This window comes from Leuresthes tenuis, unplaced genomic scaffold (assembly GCF_036924035.1).
Source record: "Leuresthes tenuis unplaced genomic scaffold, fLeuTen1.0.hap1 SCAF_24, whole genome shotgun sequence".
NCBI classification, from domain to species: domain Eukaryota; kingdom Metazoa; phylum Chordata; class Actinopteri; order Atheriniformes; family Atherinopsidae; genus Leuresthes; species Leuresthes tenuis.
This window is the reverse complement of record NW_027325378.1, coordinates 16,586,513-16,598,787: the sequence shown is the minus strand read 5'-3', so window position 1 is coordinate 16,598,787 and position 12,275 is coordinate 16,586,513. Positions and strand designations below refer to the sequence as shown.

The 12,275-nt window shown below is 42.3% G+C and overlaps 1 protein-coding gene across 1 annotated transcript; it reads right to left on the bottom strand.

Annotated features, from left to right (window-relative positions):
* Nucleotides 1–4,254: 4,254 nt before the first annotated feature.
* Nucleotides 4,255–11,098, bottom strand: eef1e1 (eukaryotic translation elongation factor 1 epsilon 1). Its single transcript, XM_072378683.1, has 4 exons — nucleotides 10,985–11,098; nucleotides 10,090–10,287; nucleotides 7,647–7,742; nucleotides 4,255–5,963 (listed from the first exon to the last, which is right to left on the bottom strand). The coding sequence occupies exons 1-4, from the start codon at nucleotides 11,066–11,068 to the stop codon at nucleotides 5,820–5,822; spliced, it is 522 nt and encodes a 173-aa protein (XP_072234784.1). The 5' UTR covers nucleotides 11,069–11,098; the 3' UTR covers nucleotides 4,255–5,819.
* Nucleotides 11,099–12,275: the final 1,177 nt, after the last annotated feature.

The window sequence follows — 12,275 nt, the reverse complement described above, 5'->3', positions numbered from 1 at the left end:
AAATTATCTCGTTTACCATAGGAAACCTAACGCAGTTCCTTTTTGCCTGCAACTGTCAATGCGATGCTCGATTATTTCTATCCAATTGTACCAACAGTGGTTTGTGTGGATAAATATGAGCACAGGACGGTGAGAGAGAGCAGCCTTAAACAGTAATATCTTTCACTTATATGTTTTTTTTTTTCATTTTTATATGATCAACCTTGAGAATAAAGTAATATACTGTATATTATTCGACTAATGTGATACAATTATTTTACAGTCTCTGCGTATTATTTTGGTAAGATTGCATTAGATGAAGTATCGAAAGCACTATTTATTAAGCATCTGTATTTTCCCACATCGATAGATATCCTTGTGTCCAACCAGCTTTCCTCAACCTCAAAGAGATCAAGGAAAAGAGCTTAGGAAATTACAATAGGATGTAAGTTTTGACTTTTAGAGGACTGTTAATAGTTAGGCTTTATTTTAATTGATTTTTTTACTCTTCACTTCCATTTCCACTTGCTTTTTGTTAAGGCTCAGGGACCAAAACCTTTTAGTTATGGTCAGGAAAACACGATTGCTTTGCTCGAGATGGAACCTCTCACAAAAATTACCACATCACAAAGCTCCTCGTCAGCTGGAGATGTGTTTACAGATAAAAGTTGGACTTTCAAACATTAGAAGTGGGCTGCCTCTTTTGCCACTGTATATATCACCAGTTGTAGCACTCATCACATGCTCCGGCGAAGGTCATTTGGTTGCCATAACATGAGCAAAGAGGCGCCTGGTTTACTTCCACGTGTCCTGTGGGTGGCCTTTGGAAAGACTTCTCTGACAACTTCTCTAGTGCAAGCGTGGCTCAAACAGGGTGAAAGTTAGTCCTTCTATATGTGACCAAACACCCACTATTCAGTGAAAGAAGATATTATTTTTAATGGATTAACAATACTAAATACTTTAATACTTTATATATATATATATTTGTGATAATTCTTTTCTGTACAGCAGATAGAAGCAATGATCTTTGGTTGTCACAACAGCAACACGTACAATATGTGAATGCATTATGTGCACTTATACATCCTCATGAGCTGAGCGCTAAGGACACATTTCTCTCCTTCATGTCTACAGAAATAAGTTTGGTGCAGAACATGCTGTGAAAAACACATGCCCCCCTTCCCGTCCTTTGTGCCCTTCATAGCTGCATCCTTGCTCGTACACTCGTAAAATTGCAATAGACAATCAGATGCCATCTTTACAGGCGCATGGTACAACTGTCACAACGTGTAAGAGCACGATAAAGCGTGGTCGATAAGTCCTGTCAAAAGAGCTTACGACATGCTAACGCTTCCCTCACCACCACGCGGTGTTGATTGTTCCACTGAATCAGTCAGTGAGAGCCGACCAGCCCTCTTCGTACCAGATGTCTTGGCTGATGCCTCTGCCTCAGCCTGATGTTGTTAATAAGAATTAATGAAGGATGGTGGCAAAGGAGTGACTGTTTGTTGCGTAGGTGGAGAGGGGGTTGTCCCATCTTATATGATTAGTAAACCTATCTTGACAAAGGTGTTTAGGGATGATGAGGAGGTAAAACCTCGATGACACTAGGAAGAACCAGCAGCTTATGGCTCACTGTTGGCCACTGACGCCTCTACTTTTGGGGAAATCTCAAGTCTGTATAATGATCCCAGTGAAGCTGTGAGTCCATCTATTGTCCAAACTGCGGGAAAATAGATTAGCTTTATGTCACAGGAAGCCAGAACCATCGGCTCAACAACACGGTCCCACAGACAACAATCTTGCAAGCCAACTGCATTACATTGTCCGTTGTGTTTATCTTTAAAGCTGACATGCTTTTCGTGTCAGGAAAGTATGATGAAGTTAAAGGTATGTTAGATATAGTTTTAGCATTTTAGAATTGTACACCATGAACAAATCAGTTGTGCTCTCAATCAGTTTGCTCTCACAGGTCAAGTGGTTGATGCAGTCAACTTGTGCTCAGCTTATATTTGCCGGAGTATACAAAGTAGCTCTTTATATTACTAATCGTCTGTAAAAACCCACAGTCTTTAATGTATGTATCCTGTGTTCCTGTAATGAGTGTATCCTGTGATTTCTAAGAAGAAAACTGCATAAACAGAGAGAAATAGACAGATAGTGAATTTTAAACTGTGCAGATAAAAAGCTGGATGGTGTCTCCTCTCTTAGCCTGGAGGACACGGTGTCCATGATTTCCAAACAGAACTTGAGATAAGGACTTGTCAGACCACAGGACAGGTTTCCACTTCAATGCAAGTGTTTTTTTGTTTTGTTCGCACAATGGCAAACTGTGCTCTCTAACAACGGCTTTCAGAAGGATTTTTGAGCCCATGAAGTGATTTCCACAACAGAATCATTCTCATTTTCAATACAATGCCACCTCAGGGCCTGAAGATAATTTGCCATTTAGCACCGGTTTTCTGCCTTGTCCCTTGCATACAAAGATTGTTCCGGATTCTCTGAATCTTCAAATGATACTGTGTGGCTAAGATGTTGAATTCCCCACATCCTTTGCAGTGTGACTTTGAAGGGATATGTTGCTCCTTCGGTTGTGCGCAGTACTTGAATGCAGAAGACAGTGGTCACAGCGCTCTCAGTTTGGAGAATCGGAGGGTTTCAGTTGATGAGCTAACAGCTAACATTTTTCACCATCAACAACATCTCACACCTTAAAAAAAAATTCAATTGTAGCAAGGCAGTGGTGCAACTCAGAATGTACTGCAGCACATTTTGCCACATGAATGTTCTCCATTTTAGAGCACGTTTAAACAAAGGAAACAACTGCATGACGGGACATCGTGTCAAAATCTACAATATAGCTCTTGCTCAAACTTTGTGATGACTCAGACATTAAACCTTTGAGGTTTGAGTTGCTTTTGAACATTTACTGCTCACGAAACCTCATGATTTTCCAAACTGAGACCACTGTGTCAGCCGTCGACAACCCCAATTATCATTATTGTTATTATTACAGTTATTCTAAAAGATATTATCTGTTCCAGCCTGTAAGGTGTTTTTTCCCCTTCAAACTACACATTTTATGTTTTATTTAAACTGTTTTGCATAAATTAAAATGTATAAATAAATGCATTTGATATACATTTATTTATTGTATATTTATTATTTATCTCAGAATTAAAAAACAAATCTATGAAGTTTAAATGTTTTGTGAATCAGTGCACTATGATTTGAATTAATATGTTACAGCATCTGGACTCATTTGGAGGCAGGGCTGAAGTTTTTGAAGGTTTTCCCACCTTTTGTGCCTTCACGCCCACTTCAGGCATAGAAAGTTCTCGCTCATCTCTGCACAGCTCCACGGTGAAAAATGAAGTCATCAGCTTATTCTGAGGGGTGAGGCTGAGAGCTCAAACTTACTGACCTCTTACCCTCCCTCACCATGCAGCAAGCTAAATTGTCCTTGATTTGGTTGCTGGGTTGGCCGGGGCCCAGTTGGCATAGTGGGTGGAACTCTTGTAGGTCCAGGGCCTCCACAGACAGCCACCCCTGCAGAGCGATGTTCCCTCGGCCCTCGGACGTCGTCACGAAGGTCATCCCTAATTGATACCTCTGTCCTGGTTCCCTACTGTGGCCTCGTGACTTTGGCTCACTTTAAGTCCACTCAGGTTTGACCAGGGAGGAACCAGACTGTGTGAACAGAACCACTAAAGCATTCTGAGGATGTGCCACCAGCATCAGCAAAGAGCCAAAACGTTCCCTGTCTATGGCATGTTTTACCAGTTCTAATTTGAACAGATATAGGAAACAGATTTTTTTTGTGGGAAACTATTTAGCACAATGCTGGTATCTGTAATATTAAGCATGGTTTCCAACGAAGGCATCATCGCAAATAAAAAAAAAAAAAAAATCTAAACTATTCATTCAGATGCAACTTTAATGGGCAACACTTGATGATTTACCACAGAATGCAGTAAAACTGTCTGATAAACAGAATTCCAGCAGAGTGTTAACATAACCGGGAGGACAAGGCCTTCTTTAATGGCAGACTACCGCATAAACTGCCCCAACAAGTCACAAGGCTCGCTCAAATGACTGCGAGCTGTTTTTATCCTTCGCATCCACTTTGTAACACTTGCAACAAACACACAGCGAGACGTCTTATAGAACATCGCTGAACAATAGCTCTGTCTTCTGGCTGGTTTTTACGCAAACCAAATTCTTGGAGAATAGCAAAAGTACACACTGAATAATCAGCAGGGAAGTCAGGGGTCAGGGGCTCTGCATCTCTTTGATTTATTGGCACAAGATGAACATCATGCTTACATCAGACGAAAAAACCAACAAGCTTTAAGCGAGAGGCTCGGTATGTGGAGCATGTTAGCGGGGAGGAATAAAAAAAAAAACATGGCTGAAACTGCAGCATTTACACAGGAAATGTGCTGACAGGTTTGTTTGGAAATGGGGTTATAATAAGACTAAAACGACAAGTGGAGTATTGTCAGTTATTCTTTCAATCGTTCTTGATTTTAATTTGAAGCTTTTCGGTTTATTTACCTTCAAGGTGTGAACACACACGTTCTGCCACCATGATCTGGCCTGTTAATGGTGCTAATAGCAAACATCCAGCCAGCAGCAGTCACGCTTTCGGAGGCATGGATCATTGTTCACATGTCACAAAAAGATCCCTCGGCCTCTGGGTGCTCTTTTGCTGTGTGGCCTCCATCCCTTCCATTCCTCCCTCGCTGGCTCGCTGCCTCCCTTCGTCCTTCTCTCTCCAGCAGCCCCGTGGGAGCGTGAGGGTTGAAATGACACACAGTGGCTGACTGTCGCCTGGAGGCCTGGGTTCTGGCCTAGGCTGGCTGGATCTGTGTGGCAGCTGGTGAGCCCGCTGCCCTCTCTGTGGCCTGCAGCATCAACAGTGGTGGTAGTGGGACTGATTGGAGCCTCACTCTGATCTCTGACTCTGAGGCTGACGTTCAACTGCTCACTGCTGCCCACACAACTGGTGGTGAGGAAGTGGAACGAAGAGCGGGGAGGTAATCAGAACGAACATAAACACACGCACAAATCAGGAGAAACTACATTGCTCAGTTAAAGCTGCATGTGGAAACATCAAAATCAAACCAAATAACAATAAAAAAAGAACAGAACAGAGCTGGACGATGCAGACAAAGAACATGAATTGCGGTCTTCATGGAGCTGAGATAATGAAGCAGCAACCACATTAATTTGTACAAATTAAGAGGAATTGCACTATGGAAACATTTAGAAATGTACACAACACACTACCAGTTATGTCTTCTTTTAATCTGCGATACCTGTCACAGCATGTTCGAGGCTCATATTAAATGATCATTATTTATAAATAGAAACAACTATTAACCAATATAGCAGCACTGCACCGCAACCCATACAGCCTTCCCTTTGTAAACAGCCAGCAAACGCTAATATCTACAAAAAAATTAAAATAAAAGTCACTTCTCCCTCATCCATGAATAACAGTTAAGACACCAGAGCTCTCAGAAATAGTGTTTTCTTGGCTGAATGGCTGATGGGTTAATGTGATGTTCTTTTTCCGTCTCCCACAAGATACTACTGGGTAATGCAATTAGTACAAAAAAAAACCACTGACTTTATTTTAGCAACATGAACCGAAGCTGCTTTTATCTTCAAGCAATCATCAGAGCAGACATCCAAAAACACAAATAAGAGAAGGGGGACATAACTGTAAGGAAACATGCTAAACTTGTGAGGCTGATGTGAAACACGCTTGTTTGTTAGGAGATCATCTGCACGGTTCTGCTCCGACCGACTGAAGAGTGGGGGGTTAGGGCTCAGTGGTGCCTGCTGGTGTAAATTCTGTTCCTGAGCACAACTACTGGGGGGAGGTGGTGTCGGACACCAGGACGGTGCTGGATGTGGTCGAACCATCGTGCAACGTTGAGATACTGCTCCTTTTCCTGGATGGCCAAGTCAACCTGAGGAGAGGGGGGGCATTAAAAAAAGGAAGGAAGGAAGACAGATTTTTTTTAAGGAAAAACTTTTAAGACCCAGTGTGACAATGAGTAAGGATGCCAGTAAATCTGCTTCACTGATGAGTCAAAGTGATTAAAGGAAAAGAAGAAAAGAAGCAAGAGAACAAATGGGATTAGGCTGCTGGCTTCTAACAAGGAGCTCCCAAGTCCCAGAACTGAGAGGGTCGCAGGAAACTTTACTGAGATTATTTCAGTACTATTACACAATTTACATGTTTATTATAATGGTCTTTCTAGTGAAATTTGGAATATTTTCACCTGCTTACAATCAATGATTTTTTAAAATAAACAACAGTTCACTTTCAAACTGATTTTCTGATAGTTTAAATCTGAATTCAAATCTATTGAAATGCCAAAACAAATACAAAAAATACATTTAAAGAAATATCTATAAATATCAAAGGAGTAAAGCCGAGAAACGGCAGCTCTTACTGAGATATTTTCCCAGTTTGGGAACGTGCTCCACTTTAACCCCCGAAAACATTTCCTAATCCACAAGAAATAATGTTCTGTGATGCCGTGGCTAATCCCGACTGAACTGCTACGGAACCAAAACTCATTACTGGGAGGGACACTGGAAAACTAATTACCTACAAACTGGTTTTAAGCTGGTATCTGCAGTGCATGATGGGAAGAGCGAGCAGCAGCGTAGACTTTAAGGCAGTGGTTATTAAATGACTTTACAAACCTTCAGTCAGTTTAAAGTTTGTGTCCCACGGGAATATTCCACCATTGTTGCTCAATGCAGGTGGCAGACTTCAACATAACAGCCAATAGCGGAACTCTTTGAGTTGTCCTTGCCAAAGAATAAACTTTATCCGGCATTTGGTTCTTCATTATCTCATATTATCTCACAATATGTAAATCACACACACACGGCAATCAAGCCTAAAACTGTGGTAGCAACAGTCAGGTTGAATGTTTGTGTGAAGTTGTTTTTCATGAATTGAACATCGGCACAGGCTGCAGCCAGGGGTTGGGCGAGCTGACCCGCTGTCCCCGAGGTTAAAAACCACACTGATTGCAAACCAAAGTGACGCTCCTCTGCCTGGTGGCAGGGGGGGGGGCGCAAACTTCCATCTCTGCCACAACCGTTGACATCTCTCAACATGTGATCTCTCCCTCCCTCCCTCCCTCCCGCCCGCCATCTCATTCTGCCTTTCCCATTTCTGAACTCACTTTTCTTTTTATCCTGCAAGGCGTAACAAACTTACTTGTCCCTGGTCTGAGGCTAAAGACATCACTTTATGCCACATCACTTTATCGGTCTGAAGAGAACTGAAACTGTGTTTAGAATCCGTGTGTTCATCGCCAGCTCGCTCTCATGCCCTTTGGCCATATGACTGGTCTAATTGTGTGTTATACGCTATGACAAATTGATAATTAGAGTTGTGGTTTCCCAAAAGTGAGAACGGGAAAAGGATGGTCCTCGGTTAGTGGCAGTAAGAGTGCACAGTGAATCAGTCAATCAGTCAAATTTACCCATTATCAGCAACCCATGTATCCTGCTGGGACTACTTAATGTGTAGCAGCCTATCTGAGCACTCAAAAAAACAAAGAAATTCCATTGACAGACTGGGTAGAAGTACTGACCCACATGAATGAGTAAGAAAGGGGGTCACTTACTATGAGTGGATGCATTCCAAAGTACATAAGGGTATCAGCTAAGGTGAAATGGCTTCCTGCCAGGTAGACCTTGTCTTGCAGGTAGAGGTTGAGGTCCTGAAAGAGGAAATTTCCAAACAGAACTCAGTATGCAAATGAGCTCATTACATATGCTAATATACGCATAATGTCAAGATTTCTGTGTAAACACACTTGTCTTCACATGACAGATGAATACATTACATGAATCACTAATGAAGCTCCCTGTATGCGAGGAGGACATTTTTTATTTGGACTTTAAGCTGCTTTCATTTCATTTTCGAAAACAAGTGGAAATGTTCAGCTTTGTTAAGGACACATTTTGACTTTATGTTTAATTGCTTTTTCTTTTCGTAATGGATACTTAAGTTATGAAAGGGGAAACAACAGCAGGTTCATTAACCTATATATCTGTGGGTGCGTGAGGTACATACATCCGCTTGCATGTGTGTCTGTGATGTGGATGGGAATAATGTGTAACCCGGGGGGGAATGCATCTCTCCTCATGACTGGCGACTTAGCACAGATGCCGTACGAAACGGGCTATTTGTTTACTCCACCACAAAATGACTGCATCTCTCGCTTGCAAATCTAATGAAGCCGTTTCAAACTCGGGCAGCTTTTTCTGTGTTTCACAGTCATCGTCTGCGCGGGGAAGTGCTGGTCCCAGGGGAGGGGACCATCTTTAGCACTTGTACATTGTGCGATGGGAAAACTAAACACACACAGAAGCATCTTCGGGGCAAATGAAGTTATTGTGCGGCAAGAGTGGGCGATGCCAAACAAGGCATGAAGACTGCAGACTTCCTCCCCGTCAAGAATCAGATCCTGCTTTTCTTAGCCTACAGCCATGGAGCTGAAGCCCAGTCGTGCATCCGAGGGGAGGAAGCTCTCCTGCAACCCCCACCCCTTCCCTGCGCTACCTAACGCATGGAGCTCAAACCTGGGCTCTCCTCCACCTGTGCATTATTAACCTGGCAAATTCAGGTAAAGTAATGCCGGACAACTCCAGTAGAATTTAGGCCACAGCGCAAGAACAATTCTGGCCAAACTCTTTTAGAAGCTCGCGAACATGAAAAGCGAAGCTGCAGTTTAAGGTAAGAGGGTTTCGCCCTTTGGGTCAGTCGTGTAAAAGCTGGAGAACACGGCGGCTCGTTGCTACAGTAGACATAAAGTTAACTGATAGAAAAGAAGAATGCACAAGACATCTCTATTTCACAAATGCGTTGAATTGCATGTCCTCGTGTCATGATACGCCAACGGAAAACTTTACATTCCCGCTGCGTTCCTTGGTCACTCTTGCTCATGTTCATGTTCCAAACAGAGTTCTGTCAACTCTCTCTTGACAAAAGACACAATAATAAGTGCATTTAATTAGCTGTACGCTTGAGCATCTGCATCATAAAACAAATGACTTTCTGTGGCAGCAGGCAATCACCCAGTACTAAGTCTAATTGGTTTAAATCGGAGCGCCAGAATTTCCTTGTATTTAATCATTTATTTTAGTTCAGGGCAAAAAAAGGCAGGGCGCGTTTCTCCTAACGTTACATGAGTAACAAGATGTTTACTTTAGAAACAAGACAGCTTGAAAAAGGATGAAAATCTTATCTGCATCTTATCTGGAGTGAGAAAGTTTGAGAAACCCTGCTGTTGACACTTTTTTTTCTTTTCTTTGGTTATCTCTGGATAATTTAATGGGAGATGACTGGTGTGCTTGAGAGAAGAGTGTTAAAGATGTAGCTAAAGCAGCAGGACAGGACAGGGGGCCACTGGGCACCAGAGCTGAGCCGCTAAGGGCGACTTCCTTCTGTAAGTGGCACCATTAAAATATTTAAGAGGCCTGTCCAGATAACATGCTGCAAAACAGCATGACTCCTCAGCCATGCCACAACAGCGTGTCATGCTGGGAAGTGTGCATGCGTGCACACACAACACACACACACACACAGACGCTTCACGCTGACAGGACGGTGCCAAGAGGCGCCGAGCGTCCAGCAGACCAGTGGCTGACGATCCGTTTCACGCTGACTGGCGTCAGGCACATTAAAGCAGTTTTCATAGTCATGTGGGGCCATGTCACTGAAGGGGCATACATCAGTCTTTATTCCTGTTGCTTGTGCCTTAACAAGGCGAACACACACACACGCATACACACGCACACACACACGCACACACACGCATACACACATCTAACTGGCTGATAGAGAAAAGGGAGAGCGAGAAAAACTGAGATGCTGTGACTTTTTTCAGGAAAAGCAAAACAATTTGAGGCCACAGTTAAAAGCTGTAAGCAAAAAATTACTTTTTAATAAACTCGGAATCATCCCCATCAAACTCTGAGGTCATTGTATGCACAAATTCAGTTAGGTTTACAGACTGGATGCAAGGGAACAAGGCGGATTTCCCTGAACATCAGCTTTTCTACCTTCAGGATGGTCTTGATGTCCTCCTTTGTGTAGCTGTCAAGTTTCGTCACTCTGAACTCCATCCACTGCTGCACCACTGCCCTGCTCTCTGCAGTGTCACCCAGCAGCTCTGGGCGCTTTGCTTCTTTCACCAAGTGGCAGGCGATGGTCACCAGTCCCACCAGTGGAGGGCCATTATTGTTCTGTAGCACAGGTACCTACAGGAAGAGGTGCAACAGATGGGGGTGGGGAGAGATCAAAAACTACATTTTGGGATTCACTTCAATCTCTGAAACTAGTGCCTTGCAAGCAACTTTACAAAGTCACAACCAAAGCTGATGGGGTATAAGGAGTGTCTTACAGCACAATAAAGCAGGATTGGCGACAAAGTTACAAACTCAATGTCAGTGCTCTGTATAATAACCATTTCACGCTTTTCCTTTACCATTTGTCCAATTAACTGTCAGTACAGCATCCCTTAAAACGGACGCCATACATTCTCATGTCAGTCTTGTAAATCTGCATGGTAATTACTTAAAGCGCACGCCCACTTCACAGCGTTTTAAATCCGCTCAGTCAGCCAATGGCAGACAGCTGCCTCCACCCCTCGTTTACTTTGTATGAACAGCCACACACAAAGCAGGCAGCACTATTCAAAACGCTCACTTAAAGAAATATGAGACCTGGCATCAATATAGGGGTCAAAATATGCTGGAGTATCCGATAATCTCAGTTAACAATAGGCTGATAACACAAGGTAGATACTTCACGAGAGCAGTCTTCTATTCAGTCCACATGCCTAGCTTGTTAGCATTTCCTTGCTAGCTACCATGCGCTACTTACAACTGCTTACAAGCTTAATCTAAAATTAATAACGATAACAGCGGATAGGGCAACAAAGACCCATCACCATACCTTTATATCCCCCTGTGTACTATACTTGTTCGGCTTTTTTAGACCCAAGTATTTCTCCAGCGATGATAATTCCCGTAACGCCATGTTTCTGACTGTCGAGGGGCAGCGCAGTGACAGAATGATGTGATTGGACGAAAGTCTCAATGCCCGCCCACAGGAAGGTGACTGACTGCAGATGTAGCCACTTAAAACATTAACTCGTGCTGCCAGTTGCTTTCGGCATATTGCATCAGTGAATGTTACGTGGGTTTAATACATGTTCCTTCAATAAAGTAAAATTGGATTAATACAGTCAACAACAACAACAAAAAAATACCAGTATTTCCTAAGTTGTCACACTTTAACCAATAAAATGAGAGGTTCGGAAACTTGAAATTCAAGAAGACTCCCTAAACAACATTCCTCAGTGATATTTAATTTAAAGATTTAAAATGTTTCTTTAACCTAATGCCGAACAAGAAAACATATATAAAGTAATATAATTTGTCATGATAGTGACTGCAGAAATAATCAAAATTCATGTAATTTACAAAAGTCTATATAAATCAGTTTCATTATCGAGGTTGTAATAAAAAAAACAGCAAGATTAGTGTGACTGATGTATTTTTAGCTAGATTTAATAAGGAACCCTAGTTAGTCAAAAAGGGCACACACACAAACACATGTGTCTCCTCCCTTGTAATTTCTTTTAGTAATGAATTATTATTTTTTTTTTATTAATGTTAAAATGTTTTTGAATTTCTATTCACCCCAGCACTCTTTAAATGGACCCAGTTTTATATTCCAAACCCCATCAACAGTGAGTACTGACCTGATGAAAACTGAAAGCTTTACAGCTCTGACAGTTAATCGCAATATGGCATCAAAGAAATATTTCCAAAAAGGATTTGTGGTCAAATGAAACCTGAATAGCAGTGCTCGGTCTGAAGTTTCAGCAAAGTCCTGCAGCAAAACATTTGCTCCCTTGCCAGCTTGTCTGTCTCTGCCGTGTGTCCCGGCTGTGACATTGAATGTGTCACGTCTGTTTGGATATGGACTGTGCTTCTATGATTTCCCCATAATGAAATGTCACCTGTCATTCAAAACCAGGTCTACTAACTATGTACTGTCCAGGTGGATGTGTGAGTATGCACTTCCATGTGTATATGTGTGACATCATAGAAAGTGACAGCCGGGCTGAGATGTCTTACTGAAAGCATGGCTTTCATGCTCAGCAGATTGTCTCTGGAACAGTTCAACTGAACAACGAGACTTGAGGTCATGTCAGCGACTCTAGGAATACAAACTCATC